Below are 19066 nucleotides of genomic sequence, written 5' to 3'. Positions count from 1 at the left end.
AAATGCCTTTCCCTTGTCTTCAGACTATGACCCATACCAAAAGTAGCAGTCCATAGGAGTAGTAAATCAAAGGATGAATGATCCAGGCTCCAAAGTTTATGATTCATTCTAGTACTGCATTTTACTTAGTAGTTTCTAAGGGAAACAAGACCAAAATATTGTAGCAAAATCCATTTTTCAGCTGACTTACCTGTCCCACAAGTCCAAAAGCACGATCCAAACTCCTCTGGTCTGTGTATTTTCTTATTTTATTATGCAGCCATCCCAACTCTGCAAGTCTACTTGTAGTATCTCTGAGAGATTTGGACAAGCTTACCTACAAAGTTAACAGAAACAATAACTTGCAATTTTAAGTCAAATCTACCATGCCAACACTTGTTTCGTCACGAAAGCCCCTCTCTCTCATAAAACAAGCCAGTTCAGGAAACAATCATTTTACATTCTACAGCAGAGATAGTGCCAAAAAAGCAGACAACCATATAATTAGCATTAAATTTATACACATAAGCATTGAAAAGGCAGCGGCAACTTTGTGACCTCCCCTTTTCCAAATCTTAGTGTAACAGTATTCATACGCTCTTTTTACATTAGGCAATTATGCAGTAACAAAAAGGTCTTCAGGAAAAGAGGAAGAAATCCGAAATTATGTGATGTAGAATCACACTTCATCTTATCCTGATAATCAGCAAGACTGAAAATATTAGAGCTCTAGAAGAAGAGTCAATGACTGAAACTAATGAAGAAACCTAGAGAAAAATAATTAGTTACTACTACATCTAAACCAAACCTTTAACAGAAGACAAATGACCCAGTGCCAGACTAGGTATCAGGAACTAAAACTTACAGAATCCAAATTACAAGTTTAAGTCTGATCCACCAGTAACAGCTTTTATAAGCTATTTAATCATGTGCCCCTCTAAGGTCTTCTAGTCTGTTTCTACTTTTCTTATACCAGGTTCTCACTTCACCCTGCAAGCCTGCCTTAGTCCCAACACCCTATTTAACTACTACTATTTTCATCTGAGTCGGCACATTTCTTCCTTTAAATTGCCAACACATAAGTCACTGTTCCTCTTGTTCCTACTTTAGATTTGCTTCTACCACATTTTGTCACATTACCCAAGAACACCATCAAGTTTTCAAAATTTTGTTGAATAAATAAAAACAAACAATATGACTGATCCGTTAGGCCAAGAGGCAGAGATTGACTCTTGCCCACAGCAATTGGGCCTATCTCACCTCTACAGACAATTTTAACTTGGAGAGCCAGCTGGAACAGTCCAAACCAAAGCAAGGAAGTACACTAACAAGCTGAACGGACTGCTAAAGAACTAGAGATCAAGCTCACTCATTAAGCCTTTTAGTTAGCAGTACAGGCATTCTCCAAGATAACAATCAGCTACAAGAGCCTGTTAGCCACAGCAGTGTGGCCTTGAACCAGGCAGCAGCACTTGGTTGTAAGACCACAGTTCAGTCCCTGGCCCTCTTGCTTAGATATACAGGCACAGCTTTAACTTCTTGAACAAATTCTATAGGATAAATTCTAGCCCAAACAAGCATGATTGGGCACAGCTAGAAACTCTGCCCACAGCTAAAACCAAAGAGGTGACATAAGAACTATTTAGAATTCTACAACTACAGAGTACTTGGCAAGTATTAAGTACAATACACGTCCGCTGGAATCAAATGAGGAACAAGCAAAATTGGCTTAGTGTTATTACATTTGTATCTCTTAGATCAAATCAGAAGCTGCTAGCTTATACAGTGCTGAATGTCACCAACAGATCTAATATTAACATTGACATTAGAAAACATTCAGGCAAGAGTAACAGCTTGGAAAGTGTGTTTCTTTCTGGAAAAAACAGACTGTGTACAATGACATTTTCTTTGTGCAGCTGAGGGAAAACCACATGCTTTGACTACTTCTTTGCCTAACATGCAGTCAACACAGCTAGAGGAAGTATGATCTTGGTCCTCCTTGTTCACCAGAAAAAGCTCCAGCTCTAGTCAGTCAAATACTTTCATCTTCACTGGGTCCAGCAACTCAGTACAAGTGCCAATAAGGAAAAAGGATGGAAGACAACTGACTTCACAAAAATAACCGAAGACACAAAAGTTCTCAGGAAAAAGCATTATTGACCACAAACCATCTGAATAATCAAACTCCCTATATTAACAGAATTAGGAGTTCAAACTAAAACAGTTTTTCAACTCAAACTAGCTTACTTGATACGAAAACTACACAGAAAACTAATGAAATCCAGTGCCAATTTTGCAATCACTGATCAAGTTTACTCCACATTCCTCTAGAAAAATCTATTATGCTACCTTTCCTTTGCCATATATAATCTAACTTATATATGGAACATAGTTAACTCAGTGCAGGTGTTGAGGAATTACAAACTTTGCAGCATCTACAGGTGCAGAAGATGACGTCCTTAAGAATCTGTTTATTAACAAGATTTAACTGATTTAACAAGAATTAAGTTTTCCATTTTTTCCTCCACTAAGCAGCCCTAAATGTCATTGTAAAGTTACAGGGGGAACAATTATACATGTCACTTTTTGCTATTATTATGGAGGAGAAAAGGAAATTAGTTCAGTTATCATCGACATTACGGTAAGTCTACTGTGCCCTTGGCACATGAAATGGCCCAAAATCAGTTCTCCACCATTTAGGACTATGTCATATTGTCATAGTATAAGGTTCTTAATACAAGTGAAAATTGGAAGCACTGTCTTTCCATTTGAACAAAAACATGAAAACCAATTAGCGAGCTGAAACTGAACTGTGATGCAGTACTATCTAAATACTGAATAAGGAGAAGATGCTAAAGCAACTAGTGCCATTTTTTTTGTTCTTTGCTCAGCTGACCCAATCTCACCCTTGGTTTGTTTTTTTCCACATTGCAAATATGCTTAACATCTCACCACCTTAAAGCCAGATCTTCTCTCTCTCAGGCTTCTCTCCTGTTCCTCTGCCCCCTATGTGACACCTTCCTTCAAATTCACATCAGCCGGATTTTCGATCAACAACAGGAGTTGAAAGCACTCTCTTCAGTTCTATCACCAGTCCTTTCTTGGTGATATGCATGATCCCATCTTATAACTTGTAAGTTGTAATCAAGCCCATGACATCAAGTGGCTAGCATCTATTCCACATCTCAGGCTGTTAAATTTAATCCAATAATAATGTGATCAAAAGCCTGCATCTGCTTTATATTCATTCTTATACACTGGGGAGGGAAAATGATGACAAAAATCCTCAAATTAAGCCATAACTTAGGAGTCTTTGTACTGGCTTAATAGTTGGGAGTCTATTCACATCTTGTGAAATGCTACAGTTTCTTTCTGGGACCTAATTTACCCAATTTTAAATAAGTACTGCTGAAACTACTCTATTGTACAAAAAAAAAAAAAAAAGCTGGGGGGGGAGTAGAGACTTGTGATAATATTTTAATTTTTTTTTTTAAACATATTTTTCATGGCTATTTTTCCCTATATACCTCTCTGCTCACATATGAAATACAAGTCACCATACAGTACCTTTCCCTCCACTTTATAGCAATTTTCCGAATTGCACATTTTGATGTTTTTGCCATCTATTCCCTGGAAGACATACAAAACATCTCTTACAAGGTTTGCTTCGGTTATTTCAACAGAGCCTAGAAAGAAAAAAAAAAAACAAAAAACAAAAACCAGTATTTAGATTTGTTGGGACAATTAGTTTTGATTACAACTTCAAAAAGCTATTTAGAAGCCTAGCCGAAAAAAAGAAAAGAGAAAGCCTGTGTTTATAATCTGTAAAGAAGTGTTTTAAGTCCTATTAACAACCTGACAGGAAAGCCAAGAATTCCCTTTTACCTGCCTCTACCGATATCTGGGATTCTGTCAGAGCAGGTCAGCTTGTATGACACAGGGCATGTTGTATTTTAACCAACACTTCAACCAGTTCTTAAACTTGTTATCTTTTCTGATTCAATCACCAGTGCAAGCATCATAACAATGAAACAGCACCATCTGCTTTTGTAACTTTATTTATCAAGAATGAAACACTTTCAACAACTATCCAGAAATTGAGGTGCTACAACATGCTTCTCCCAAATTTGACAGCACTCTTACTCTCATCAGTTTGCCTCCCCAACAATCCACTTTCCCAGAACAAAAACAACAAAAAATAAATTCTCTTCTTATTTCGGCAAAAGTAGCCATCACCTCAAGATGCTGTTTAAAACTCCGACTCCCCTCATAATACTAAGATGTGCACAAGAGTAGCTAGTCCCTTTTAGGAACTCTTAGTGAAATGGTAGAAGATTCAAGTGCACATTTCTTTAACTGGTAAATAATACAAGGTATTAATATCAGCCAAACAATGCTCCTGATTATACCGTCTGTGCAAGTGTAGCAATAAGAAAACTCCAATTAACAGCAACCACCTTTAGAAGAAAAAAACCCACCGTTTAATTAGTTAGAAGAATTTCATATTCATAGAAATGTATCTTCTTGACAACAGCCTTTTACATTCTGAATGCAGCTCTATTTCTACATCAACCAGTGACTTACATTTAAGACAACTGTCAGTCCTTATGCCCATCCCACATAAGAATCAAGTCACAGGTGCTGGCTGACTGAATGAAACAAGTTTGTACTGCTCTTTACAGCAATTAGTACAACGATGATAAGAGGCAGTGCTAGATTTTATGTCTTTTTATATTTTTTCCTATATTTATATATATATTAAATCTATCATGTGTATACACACACATATACACACACACGCATCTCCTCTTGCACATCAACAGTATTGTTAATTAGGTTCTACATGCCAGATGCTGCCCTCAGGTATACCAGTACAACTCTGTTTGGTCTACAAGCTGTTGCTTTGTGCACTGTTACTGGTAAAGATGCAGGGGCTGGCAGAGAGACTGTATTTTAGCTTCTAACTACCCACACTTCTTTGTATAGGAGTTATTAAAGAAACCTAAACATAAAAACCCACATCTCTTATCTTTCTTTGCCAGAGAGTAACAGCACTGTAGGATGACAACATCTGCCATTAGCTCTCTTACTCAGAAAAGCCTCCCACTTTTACAGTAAAAGTAGAGCAGGTTGAAACTTACACAATTGCCACAGAGATCATCTGTTAAACAATTTATCCTTAGTTACACTCGTGTAAATTCAGAACAGATCCTCTAGGCATCAGTTTCAAGTTTACAGCCGCTTAATCAAGGAAATAAATTAGTAATATTTATTTTTTATTTTATTGACAATATTTTATGTCAATCGCTCTAAATACAACCACCGTAAACAGTGTGCTAATTTAAAGAAAAAAGTTTTACGAGCTCTATATTCCAGTGCACATTTCCAAGTTTTAAAAGACAGAATCACAAATGGATGAGTCTATTTCAACAAGTTCTATTCATTGAGCTCTCTTTCTGACTTTCTAAAAGCAGTAGCATCTTCTGATGATCAAAAGCGTGATCATTACTCACAAACCACAATCACTTGATTCTGACAAACACTGCAAGGAAGTCAGTCTTTTAAGACCAGAACACATTATCAAACCAATCATTGCAAAAAGAAATTAACAACCAGCCAAAGAGATTGTGGCCAAATATACTAGTCTTGCATATTTGCTTCTATCATTCTATCAAATACCTTCTAGCAAAACACTCCTCAAAAAATTCAACATGCTATAAAACTATTTCAAAATCATTAAAAAATAATGGAGGATATAGATAACAATTGTAAAAAGTTATCTTTAACAAATGCATCTTCACTCACCACTTGTATCCCCTTCTCGCCTTGACCTTGGCACACCACGGGAGACAGCATTTGAAAAGCCTTTTGAGGTAGTGCTTTGTAAAGAAGGCTGGCTTGCAGTTAGAGTCCATGCGAGACGTGACCCTAATTGCTGACGGAGGCAATCTCCAACACCTGGAGCTTGATAGGATTGTCTAGAAGGACAAAAGAAAGAAGCATCTTTAAAAACTTTGATCCCATACCCATCACCTGGTTTGGGGTATGCAAATTTTGAAAAATGCTCCAAGCTTGAGTTTGTTTTTTGTGAATGTTTTGTTTGTGGGGTTTTGGGTTTTTTTAATAAAGGAACCTTAAAAAAGGGTGCAGAACATACAAGCAATTTATTGCTTCCTAGAAACCTACACTTTCCAAAAAAACCAAACCAAAACAAAACACAAAAACAAAACCCAAACCTGTAGAAAAGAAAGGAGGTACCAATTTGACAAATATGATTTCGTATCACAGACTGACTTTGTTCACACTGAACTGTGTAGATATGCTGAAATGGATTAAAAGTGAAATCAACTATAATAATAATAAGCAACAGTCATAATAAACAACAAATATTTAAGTTTTGTTATTAACTGAAACTGTAGTTACATGCCAAAGAACTAAAGGAAAGTGGAGAAAGAGGAGAAAGCTCACTTTCCTGCTATTCTACTGTTTAGGGTAGTTTGTATGAAATGCCTGAAGATGGGAACAAGGAGGGAGCACCTAGACAAGCTCTGATTTCCCTCCCTCTCAAACTTGTCAATTCTTCTCATAAAAACAATCCTAAACATGAAAAATGTTAAGACTAGAAGTTAACTTTCTGATTATTTCTGTATCATGATGATGAAGAATAAAGTTTAAAATATTTGCAAGGGATTTTTGCTGCTGACCATTCCTCCTCACTCCCACAACTGAATGTAAACATTTGGAAATATACACATATTTAAAAAAAAAAAAAAAAGAATTCCACAAAGCTGTGAAAGCACAGTTGCATGGAGAGATGGAACAAGACTGCAACACAAATGTCCATGTAAAAAAGTCGAGGAATGCCTTTCCTCTCTCAGCCGCCACATCATAACTCATGGGATGGTCACTTACATGATTGTAGCTAGTGAACAAGAACACAGCCTGCAAGACAGAGCAACTCTGTTGTGCTTAGCATTTGTAGCACCTCAACTAAAGTAAAACGCTTAATTTAGGCTGTTACACTTCAAGAAGAATGTACTCTAGAAACAAAGGTAAACATGTATAAAGAGAAGTTCAGGAGGAATGAAGATCACCAAAAGATCTAATCTGGGTTGCCCAGCTCACAGACTACAGGACTAAAGAGAGAGCAGTGAAATTGCTATAAAAACGAACAGTCTGAACAGGTCAGACCAAGAATATGTCAGGAACAGGGTAGGTTCTGCTGATGTTTTTAAGCAAGCAGATATACAAAATAACCTTACTGACATACCTTTCTATACTGTATCAAGATTATATAATGGTTGAGGTTGAAAGGGACCTCCGGAGATCACCTCCTCCAGCCCTCCTGCTGAAAGCAGGGTCAACTAGAGAAGGTTGCCTGGTGCATTGTCTAGTCATGTTTTGAATATCTTCAAGCATGGAGACTACACAACGTCTCCAGGCAACCCCTTCCAGTGTTTCACAACATCCCCCCTGCCCCCAAACAGACATCCCACCTCACTGCAAAAGAAGTTTTTTCCCTTATGTTTAACTGGAATTCCCAGTCTTGTAAGTTTTGCCAATTACCTCTTGTCCTTTCCCTGGGCACTACTGAGAAAAGTCTGGCTCAGTCTTCTCTACTCCCCTGGTCAGGTGTGATCACAAGGTTAAGATCCCCCTGAGCCTTTTCTCCTCCAGGCTGAACAGTCCCAACTCTCTCAGCCTCCCCTCATATATCAGATGCTCCAGCCCCTTAATTAGTCCGTGGTTCCTTCTCCAGACTCTCTTCAGTCTGTCCGTGTTTTTTTTTCATACCATAACTGGACCCAGCATTTCAGATGTGTCCTCACCAGTACTGAGCAGAGAGGAAGGTTTACCTCCCTCAGCCTCCTGGTGATGCTCTTCGTAATGCAGCCCAGGAGGCTGTTTGCCTTCTTTACCACACATTACACGCTCATGTTCAACTTGGTGTCTACCAGGAACCCCAGGACCCTTTCTGCAAAGCTGCTTTGCAGCCAGTCAGCCCCCAGTATGTACTGGTGCATGGGGTTATTCCTCCCCAGGTCCAGGACTTTGTTGAACTTCAGGAGGTTCCTGTCAGCACGTTTCTGGAGCCTATTGAGGTCCCTCTGAATGGCAGCTGAATCACCTGCTTTATTAACCACTCCTTCCAGTTTTGTATCATCTGCAAAATTGCTGAGGGTGCACTCTGTCCCATAAGGTGGGATGAAGGTGTATAGGATCCAGCTCCTGGGCTACACCATTAGTGACCGGTCTCTAAAAGGACTTTGTGTCACTGATCATAATCCTTTGAGCCTAGCAGGTCAGTCAATTTTCAGTCCACCCCGCTGTCACCTTATCTAGTCCATATTTTATTGTCAATAAGGATGTTACAGGTAGACAGTGTCAAAAATCTTACTAAAGTTGAAATAAACAACATTCACTGCTCTCCCCCTGTCCACCAAGTCAGTCATCTCATCATAGAAAGCTGTAAGATGCGTCAAGCATGTCTTCCCTTTCTTAAGTCCGTGCTGACTACTCCTAGTCCCCTTCTTGTCCTTCATGCGTCTGGAAATGCTTTCCACAATTAGATGCTCCTCCATCACCTTCCGAGGTGTTGAGGTGAGGCTAACCAGCCTGTAGTTCCCTGGATCCTTCTTCTTGAACAAAGTAGCAACATTTGATTTCTTCCAGTCTTCAGGAACCTCCCCCAGTTGCTATGTTTCAAACATCACCAAGAATGGCCTCACTGTGACACTGGCCAGCTCCCTCAGCACTTGTGGATGCATCCCATCAGGTCCCATGGGCCCCGATCATCCTCTGCCAGGGGTAAATTGGGAGCAATGAAGATTTTCTCAAGGGTCTCAGGGTGCTGGGCTAGTCTTACCAGCACAGACTAAGGCAAAGAAAGCACAAAGTACCTTGGCCTTTTCCATACCATCTGTCACCACAGCCCCTGCCCCTTGAGCCTTCCTTTACTGCTTATATACTTGTAGAATTCTTTCTTGTTGCCCTTCATGTCCCTTGAAAGATTCAACTATAGGTGGGTTTGGTCTTTCCCTGCACTCTGGATGCCCCTCTGCACCTTCCCCTGCTTCCATCTTTTGTGCACTTCTTTATGTCTGAGTTTTGTTAGGAGCAACTTGTTCATCCATGTAGGCCTCCTGCCACCTTTGCTTGAATTCCTGCTTGTCAGGGTGGACCATTCTTGAGCTTGAAGGAGGTGATCCTTGAATATCAACCAGCTTTCAGGTCAGGCAGTTGGACTAGATGATCGTTGTAGGTCCCTTCAAACTGAACTATTCTATTCTCTCCTGAATCACTCTTTTCTCCAGGGGAGTCTCTCATGGGATTCTTCCAAGCAGATCCCAGAAGAGCCCAGGTCTCCTCTCCTGAAGTCCAGGGATGGAATCATGCTTTTTGCCCTGCTTCCTCCTTTCAGAATCCTGAACTGCACCATCTCATGATCACTACAGCCAAGGCTGCCCCAACCTTTGCCTTCCCAACCAGTTCTTCCTTGTCTGTAAAAAAGTCCAGCAAGGCATGTCTCCTCATCATCTCCTCAATCACCTGTGTCAGAAAGTTACCACCAGTGCACTTCAGAAACCTTCTGCATTGCTTGTACCCTGCAGCACTCCCCCTCCAGCAGATACTGTGGTGATTAAAGCCCCCCATGAACACCAAGGCCTGCAAATGTAAGGCTTCTTCCAGTTGTCCGACGACCTCATCTACTTCTTCCTGATAAGGCAGTCTACAGCAGATGCCCACTACAGCATCACCCCTGTTGGTCTGCCCTTTAATCCTAACCCATAAAGTCTTAGCCAGCACCTCATCTGTCCCTAGGCAAAGCTCCATACATTCTTGTTGCTCTCACATAAACAGCAATTTCCTCTCCTTGCCATCCTAGCCTGCTCTTTCCAAAGAGCCTGTATCCACTCTCTGCAACACAGCAGTGGTACAAATATCCCACCATGTTTTTGTGATCCCAGTGAGATCATAGCCCTAGTACTGCACACAGACCCCTTAAGTCTTCCTGTCTGTTCCCCATGCTGCATGTGTTAGTGTGCAGGCACTCCTGCAGTTCCTCATTTGTGTGCACACACTTGGGTGGACCACCTTCTGCCCTGCTCTGTTGGTTTCAAGGTCTCTCTTGACCACACCACCCCACAGCTTTTGCTTACTAACCTGGTCTACCACCTCCTCACTCAGTTGTGGGGCAAAGTCCTCCCATAGTGTTCCTAGCTTAAAGATATCCTCTTACTTGTACATCCAAGATACACCATACAAACCTAGCACTGACAAAGTCAAGAAAGTATTTGTATTGTAAAGCATATTAATAACCAGTGCTGATACAACTGGATTTTATTGTTATTAGTTCCATAATATGAATTCTATAAATCATCTCAAATACACTGTATTAAAAAAAAATTCAACTCAAAATAAAGATGTGGTACTTTCTGAAAATGCATCTATTCCAATTTTGTGTTTGTTTTGTGACTGTTGGGGGTGGGGAGGAGAATTAAGAGACAAAAATATGGTATCTTTCTCTTTTCTGATTATGAGAAAGGAAAGAAATTAATAAAATTTCCGTAAATTAGCCTTATATTAGGAATTTGGTCAAATCATAACCCATGAAGCTTCTGTTAGGACAAAATAATAGGGCTTAGCTCATTTCCGCATCCCTTAAGATGATTTTTTTTTCCTTTTATTATATTCTCTTGAGTCTTTCTGACATTAACCACAGTTTCTTGAAAAGCGATGTCCCCACTGCTTTTGGACGAAGGCTTTATTTCCAGGCTTTTTCGTTTAAGGCTGAAACGGCTATACAAATAAGTACAGTCCTCACTTGTACAAGTTTCGTAACATTCTGTTCACTTTTCCATGCTCAACTTCTACGAAGCAATGTATTTCCAGGTATATATTACAGAATGACCATTGAACGCTCCCTCTCACAGACTATGAACACATTCATTTTCCCTCCATAGAACATAGACTCTGTGCAGTGCATCTCTGTCAGGCTTTGTAGAGCTGCAGGGGTAATACAACATGACATCCAACGGCACAAGAAGGGCTCAGATTTTGAACATGTAACTGTCTGTGTTGGCTTATTTAACAAAGTCGATAATTGGGTAATCATCTTATGGCTTACAATGTCCAGCTTTTACTCATCAAAAATCTGACCTATTTGGTATTTGAATGTTTTAGTTCCAAATGTAGATTCATCTTGGTATGAACAGACAATTAAACCACTGCTGAACAGTAGGTGTTTTAGTATTTTTTTTCTAATAGGTAATTTTTTTTAATCAACTCTTGTATAATTTTTTAAACAAACAAACAAACAAAAACCCCTGTCCACTCAAGGTGCAAGACTGCTCTAGTACAACAGCCAGCCTGCTGTGAACATGCTTACAAGAAAGTCAGACCATGCAAGAAAGGTCACCCACTTGAAAATGAAGAATATTAAGTCTACTGATTTGACACTGGCTGAGGAATGCTTAGTAAAAGGAACTTGAGTGAGGACTCTGAATCCAGGGTGTTTACAGAAGAAAGATAAAGACTATTTTATAGGGTTTCAGAGAACTGACAAATTTGGAAAAGGACTTGGCACTAGAATCCAAACGAGTGGATCCACTGAAATACCAGCTGTTCAGCAGATAGCCAAGATTAAGTTTAAGAATGGATACACTTGGCCAGCCATTTATGGCTTCATATGGTCATATGATAGCACTTGATATTCGAAGTGTTCAGCTAAGGAACTCAGTTTCTATGCACCTACAGTGGAATTTCCAATGGCATACAAAGAGAGGGTGGGGGAAAGAAAAAAAAAAGGAAAAAAAAAAGGGGGGGGGGGGGGGGGGAAAGAGCAGATTATGTCTAGTCTTCCCCAAACCTATTTGTAAGGTAAAACAGTTTAATTTACCCTGGAAGGAGTGACTGTGGAGTTGGCGTTGGCCCATTCAGGGCATACAGGCTGATGCTGCTGATCCCACTGCTCCCCATGCTGCCAGAACTCTGGGCAGACTGAGCACTGCGGTCTTGGTAATTCAACGGAAGGCTTTGAGGCCTGGCATAGTAATAAGGGGTTGAGTGAGCATCCCGTGGCAATGCTTGAGCAAAAAGTGTGGCATAACTTGATACCTGAATAGGAGAGGATTTGAAAAAGGAGGAATAAAAAGAAAAAGATTTGAGTTGCTTTAAGTCATGTCTTTAACAGGAGTGTAAAATTCAAGAACACAAAAAATAACTGAAGACCATGTTTATGCAGAGAAAAATTTGTTGTTACAATTACAATGACAAAAAAGCAAGTCCCTTACAGTGAACAAAAGTACTTTGGCAATAGAGTTTATTTTTGCCTGCAAATTGTCATTAGCAATAGCTGCAAAATGCACTTTGGTGCTAGCAGAGCTGCAACAAAGGAGGAATTTTGCTTTCCCTATTCCATTTCAAACTCATTAGCACATGAACAGACATTACACCACCAAGCAGAAAGCAAACAAAAAAAATCACCCATCTAATAAAGTCACAACTTTAGCTACAAATGTTGGACAGCTCATTTTTACATTTACTTAGTATAAAAAAACTACACAGAAAAAAACTGCAGATACTTGCGTCAAGCCTGTTCTTCCTTTCAGCCTCACACACAAACACGATAAACACAGCCTGGGGTGTCGGTTAAGCCTGGATAATGATTCTTAATGACATCTAAAATAAGTGATACACATTTACTGTTTCTCAGAAGTAAGAAAGGTCTCCTCACCTACCTTGTTAGACTGCTTACGTGGATCTTCACTAAGGCTAAGCAGGAGGTAGAGTATTGACCATTTGTTTTTCAAAATGCCCTTTAAAAAAAGATGAAGACAAACAGAAATAAGTTTGTTTTAACTCTTGATAATAATGGATATTTTTCTAATTATCCAGCCTACTAACATGTTCACATATAAATCAATTTTCCACACAAATAAGACCAACTCAGAGCCACATTCTTGAGTAAACTGGGAATGTGCAGTGCAGCCTCTGTATTGCTAGTTTTATGAATTTTCTCCACTGTGTTCAAATCATGAACCCTCACCTACTCTGAGAAGAGCAAATACACTCAATTTAAAATTCGTAGCTACTAAGAAAGAGGTTTATACAGAGTTGAACTTTTACCAGCATTCCCACACACTCTCACCATTTAAAACATCTCAGATGTGGATGCTACTCTAACCAAAAGGTGAAGACAGAAAACTCTCGGTACAATTTTAAGCAAAGAACTGTCTTTTCTCCATTTTCCCCTTCACTCTCCTTTACAGGGAGGCTTCAAAAGTTTGAGGGTTTCAACTTCTATTACTTTAAATGCCATTTAAGAGAACTACCAAAATTTTCACAGCTTAAGGTAGAGACACTGTTAATATGAAACTTGAGGAATATGCAATATAGTCTCTAGCAAACAGACAAATAGACAGATACATACAGACTGTTAGAATAACACTTTCAGCAGCTTCAGATCTCAGCAGCTTACCAGCAGAAGACAGAACAATGCTAAAGCCCAAGCTACAAAAAGAACACTTTGAAGAGAAGAGTTATGGCAAATATTAAAAAGTTTTATTTTAGATATACATATGTTTCTAGATACGTTACTCCATAGTTCTGTGATACCAACGCTTGCACCTGAATTGATCAGGGACACAGAACCTTGTAACAGACATTGAATAGTGGAGTAAGTCAAAGAAACTCATACAAGTTCCCTCACGATATTGATCAGGCTATGGTCTGGAATACTAAGCAATGTTGAATATAGAGGAAACTTTAGTCATACCAAGATTCAACAAAGACTCCATCCCTTACAAAGCAATGTAATTCAGTGCTATTGGTCTTGCAAAAAGCACTTTCAAGGTCACTTTGAAGTTATCTTTTTTAAACACATTTTCATTCCCACCTTTTTCTATTTTTCCTGTTTCTCTGCAAATTATGCATTGTGTGTGTATGTGATACACGCTATAAGAATTTTGGCCATAGAACATTTCTTTCTTCAGGACAGAGCCCACTAACCAAACCTACTGAAGCTCTATATTGTTATATAAGAGTAGAAGGAGACATTCTATATTATTATGCAGAGTAGAAGCCTATTATCTTCTGCTTTGATCTCAACAACAAGCAAAAAGTAGAGGTATTGCATCTGTTGCAAATAATTAATCCAGCAACTCATTAACAACTGGTGAAGAAGGAGCAGAAACATTACTGCTTCTTCTACTGGCCAGGATAGAGTAAGTCTAAGTGCCTCAAGAAGCATGGTTTGCTCAACTAGCAAGCTGCCACTCAAATAAGCACTGACCTCCTTTTCTCTTTAGAGTAATGGATGAAACGAAGTTAAAACGGATTCACACGAGCTTTTTTTCTTCCTCCTAGTTGGTTTCAAGAGAATCGCTGGAGGAAGAAAAAGCCTCATTGATTCAGAAAACGCATATTCCTTCTGTGCCCTTCCCTAAGCTCATGGAGAAAAGAAATGATTGTCCACCATTAGTAATAAACCTAACAGCATTATTATTAATTGAATAATAATTGGTAGAGTGAATTTTAAAGGTGGCAGTATTCAGATGATACCATTTCACGTACACAAGATGCTAGCACAGAAAAAAAAAAAGACAGAAGGTTAAAAGAACCTCAAACATTTGAGCAGGCAACAAAATATGAGAAGATAGCTGATGTAAGCTTGTATTACATTTGGAAGAATAACCAAACTGATAGAAACACAGACAAGGCATTTTGTTTCAAAGTTTACAGCCATCATGCTCTGTAGCTATGTTGCTTGCCAAATACAATTCTATGGCAACATAGTACGTAAGCTACAGAAACATGTTACAGAAAATCTGTATTAAAAGAGCAAGATCACGCAAGAAGAGGCTGAAACCAATGGCTGAGGTCATCGGAACCGGTGTCTGCAAACCAGTGACACTTGCTTCACTGTACAAACCAATGCAAATAATACACAAGCCCATAGGGTGAGGAAAACAGGAAGAGTTACACAGTAACTTTAGCTCCAAGCACTAACAAACCAGTGAGTAAGTTAAGTATGGATGAGGGGAGGGGCAGAATGGAGTTCTGACTAGTCCTACTCTCCACAGAATCACTTTTTTGTAATCTTAAAAATCTTAGTATTATCCTGTAAAACTCAGCCATGATCTATACATAAATTCATGAATAAAAAAGCAGAACAGAGAAAATCATTTCTCCTAAATACAAAGAGAAAAATAAGGACAAATTTTCTGTTATATAGAAAACATCATCTTTTACATTAACTAATTTTTGTTGTCAAAAATCAGGGACGTGCAAATGACAACTGGGAATCTTATTTTACTACTGCCCACCATTATCTGCCTTGCTAAATACTCAGTTTTATGGAGAATCCAGAACAGATTAGCAGCAGTCATTCTTCACCCACCTCAGCTAAACTTCTATCCTTGCATCTTTCCCCCCTGTCACCTGATCCATCTTCCTGCATTGTGGGCTTTCTATACACTAACATCTTTTGTCAGAATAGCAACATACAGTATTCTTTGATTAACACTGGTGTTAGCAGAATTATCAGAGTTAGCAAACCCTTAACCTTCAACATTGAAGACCTGGAGCACTTAAAAAATTCAGAAGCATTAGGACTGTTTAAACACCAGATTAATAAAATCAATATACTTGCAAGGCATTGCTGTGAAATAAGTGACAAGAATATTCAACAGTTCTACATACTAAAAAAAAAAAAAGAACACTTCTGTTTTTACAGAGTTCCTTCCTTCATATGAAGTGCTCCTTTGTGTAACTGGACTCAAACTAAACATGTATCCTTTATTCTCTTCTGATTTACAATTAAATCCAAATTAATTTCTAATTAACAGCAAACAGCTCATAGTAAACAAAAAAAAAAAGTAACTTGTAAACTTTTTCACAAAAATTACAAAATAGTTAAGGTTGGAAGGCACCTCTGAAGATCGTCTAGTCCAACCCCTCTGCTCAAAGCAGGGTCATCTACAGCAGGTTGCCCATGACTGTGTTCAGTCAGGTTTTGACTGTCACCAAGGATGGAGACTCCACAACTTTCCTGGGCAACCTATTCCAGTATTCAACCATCCTCTCAGTAAAAATACTGTTAATGGCCCGACCACTCTCCAAAACAACTCTATAACGTCAGAAGGATGCATATGTGTGCTTTCAGTTTCTTTACTCTTTATACATTTATTACACTACCTGTGAACTGAGTTTTCTGTAGAGTTCTGAAAACAAAGCAGCATCTGCTTCCCTTCTTTGTCGCACAACTATTAAAAAAAAAATTAAAAAATTTAAAGAAGTGTAATAGTCATGTCTCAAATTATATATTTGTGGTAAACTGGAAAATGTACCCAAAAAAGCATAATGATGCTTAACTGTTTCACTCTCATACAGTTTTGCCTGTTTTCATGTTATCTGCATTAGAGCCCAGAAAATTCTTGCATCAGAAGTGATGCAATGTAAATACCTATTTTTCTTAGAGCAATAAAAATATACACCTTCTAAATAAGTGCCCTTTTAAAGTCTAGTCTGCCATTCTGTAGGTTTAGGGAACTAAAACATAACCGAAAGCAGATATGGGTTAAAGAATGCTATAAAGCCCTTCACAAAACTAAGTGTAATTGTGCCTATTTTAGGCAATAAAAGCAAGAAACAAAAGTAGTAATGCCACTTGATCAAAGTCAAGCAGAATTCCAAGGTCACACCACTTTTATATATTAAGAAAAATAATAGTCTCAATCACTGCCAGTTACATAACAGAAGTCTTTGCTCAGAGGAAAAACATTTTCAAGCTTTAAGATGTCTTCAGAAAAGCCATGCTACATCAGAAAGAGCCATGTTTAAAAAAAAAGATAAAACAAACATCTGAAGAAACCTTAATAATAAAAAATAAAATAAATTTTAAAATTGCTGTTAAATGTTAGAAATGTTAATTAGCACCTGCTAATTACATTTTGCCAAATAAGTCACTTCCTACACGATAACTCCAAAATAAATTTAAAGTTAGAAGGATATATCCAGTTACTTGTTACATGACCACTAACATCAGCCTACAAGCTGAAGTTGGGGAGAAGGAAGATGAGGGAGATAGCCCTCTTCAAAACTCTGGCAATAGGCCCAAAGAATATACGCTGTGCTGGCTAGTACTAGCCAAAGCATGTAGAAAGTCATGTAGAAAGTGTATACTGTAGAATACATTGTTTTGGAGTTGCATCTAGAGTAATTCTGATGGGCTTATTTGCCTATCGGCAAGTCATGGAAGCTCTGCGTCAGCAAGAAGTACAAGTGTACTTTAAAACAGTTACAACCACTGACTTCAGTTACCCTAATTCAATCTCCCTGACTGAATTTTCAAAGCTCAAATATGAAGCTGTAATTTAATTAGCATACTTCAAGTAATCGTTTCTGGACATTCTACTGTAAAGCACATAATCTGCCGAAAGCAGTATTTGGCTTTTCAAGAAGAATGCATCACATCCCCATTGGATTCACACAGTGCAACACTTGACTCAGAGCAGCATAGAGCACAATGGAACATAACTGCAACATAACTTACACTGTCACGGTCTAACGTTTTGGTTTTGAGAAGGTGGTTGCAGATAAACTTGTAGAGAAACCGAAGGCAAGAAATATCAGGTAAGTCACACAAACAATTCCATCAATTCCCAGGATGCTCATTCAGCAATTTTCACACAGGTGCTCATGAAGTTAATTGTGCCAAAGTGTAATATTTCTAAAGTGCACACCACAAAAATATCAGTCTTCTAAAAAGAGCTATGAATTCATAAAGTCTGAGTACTATTGAAGTGAAAGGAGTGCAATATTTATCATTCTTTATTTTCATGGTGGCTTAAATACGAAGTAAATGGCAGCAAGGGAAGTCTAAGCTGGGCATTCAGAAAAATATGAGCCGTGAATACAAAGAGCCACTTGGGAATACTAACTGCGGAATTAATGGAATTTCCGTAATGAGATTTTCAGGGTGTGAGCACTAATAACAGATTAGATAACTATCTGTGAGGCAGAGTTGTCCCATTTTCAGAGGAATAAACTGATCAGATAACTTCTTGAAGAACTTCCATTCCTATTTCTAAGAAAGAAACAAAGATGCACTTACGTTCCTTCTTGATTTTCTCCGCTACAAGAAATTCATCCCGTTCAACAGTGGGAGCAAAGTTGCTTCCAATAACTCTCACTGCATACTGAAACTGCTGGGCTGCATCAGCTGAAAGAAAAAAGAAAAGCTCTCCCAGTTAAGCAGAGCGATAAAGTTCTATTAAAATAAATAAATAAAATTAGACATGAGACTGCATTGCTATGGCTGAATCCGGCATAAATGTACCTGGCTTAGATCAGGTAACGTTGTACTATAATCCTTAGACACACTTCTAACCAGAGGGCAGTAAGGTCCAGTTTACCCATGAGCATGTTATCAATGCTATACTTCAAACACACTCACCTGTATACGCTCCACAAAATAACTGCAGTTAAATTTGTGAATAAGCCTTTGCTATTCTGTGCTGACAGAAGAGACACTTGGGCCTACCCACTTATTAGACAGCATTAGCACACTTCAGCTGGCTCTGCCCTTCTCCACAGGCTGAAATGGTGGGTGGACTGTCCGGTGGATGAGGAATTGGCTCGATGGTCGCATCCAGAGGGTAGTGGTCAATAGTTCAGTGTCCAGATGGAGACTGGTGACAAGTGGCGTCCCGCAGGGGTCCATATTAGGACCGGTACCGTTTAATATCTTCATCAATTACATAGACAGCAGGATCGAGTGCACCCTCAGCAAGTTTGCAGATGACACCAAGCTGAGTGGTGCGGTCGACACGCCAGAGGGAGGGGATGCCATCCAGAGGGACCTGGACAAGCTCGAGAAGTGGGCCTGTGTGAACCTCAGGAGGTTTAACAAGGCCAAGTACAAGGTCCTGCACCTGGGTCGGGGCAACCCCCGGTATCAATACAGGCTGGGGACTGAAGGGATTGAGAGCAGCCCTGCTGACAAGGACTTGGGGGTACTGGTGGGTGAAAAGCTGGACATGAGCCAGCAATGTGTGCTCGCAGCCCAGAAGGCCAATTGTATCCT

At 39.1% G+C, this 19066-nt stretch overlaps 1 protein-coding gene across 2 annotated transcripts in view; it reads right to left on the bottom strand.

Annotated features, from left to right (window-relative positions):
* The window catches only part of TUBGCP3 (tubulin gamma complex component 3), a 67957-nt gene that overhangs the window by 38118 nt on the left and 10773 nt on the right, over positions 1–19066 (bottom strand). For both annotated transcript variants that reach the window (XM_076360871.1, XM_076360880.1), the window contains exons 2-8: positions 18095–18202; positions 16177–16244; positions 12720–12797; positions 11879–12096; positions 5785–5957; positions 3547–3665; positions 191–316 (exon numbers count right to left, since the gene is read on the bottom strand). In XM_076360871.1, the coding sequence (XP_076216986.1) occupies positions 191–316; positions 3547–3665; positions 5785–5957; positions 11879–12096; positions 12720–12797; positions 16177–16244; positions 18095–18202 (890 nt within the window). The remainder of the gene's footprint in view (positions 1–190; positions 317–3546; positions 3666–5784; positions 5958–11878; positions 12097–12719; positions 12798–16176; positions 16245–18094; positions 18203–19066) is intronic.

Source organism: Aptenodytes patagonicus, chromosome 1 (genome assembly GCF_965638725.1).
Source record: "Aptenodytes patagonicus chromosome 1, bAptPat1.pri.cur, whole genome shotgun sequence".
NCBI classification, from domain to species: domain Eukaryota; kingdom Metazoa; phylum Chordata; class Aves; order Sphenisciformes; family Spheniscidae; genus Aptenodytes; species Aptenodytes patagonicus.
This window is presented reverse-complemented; position numbering and strand designations above follow the sequence as displayed.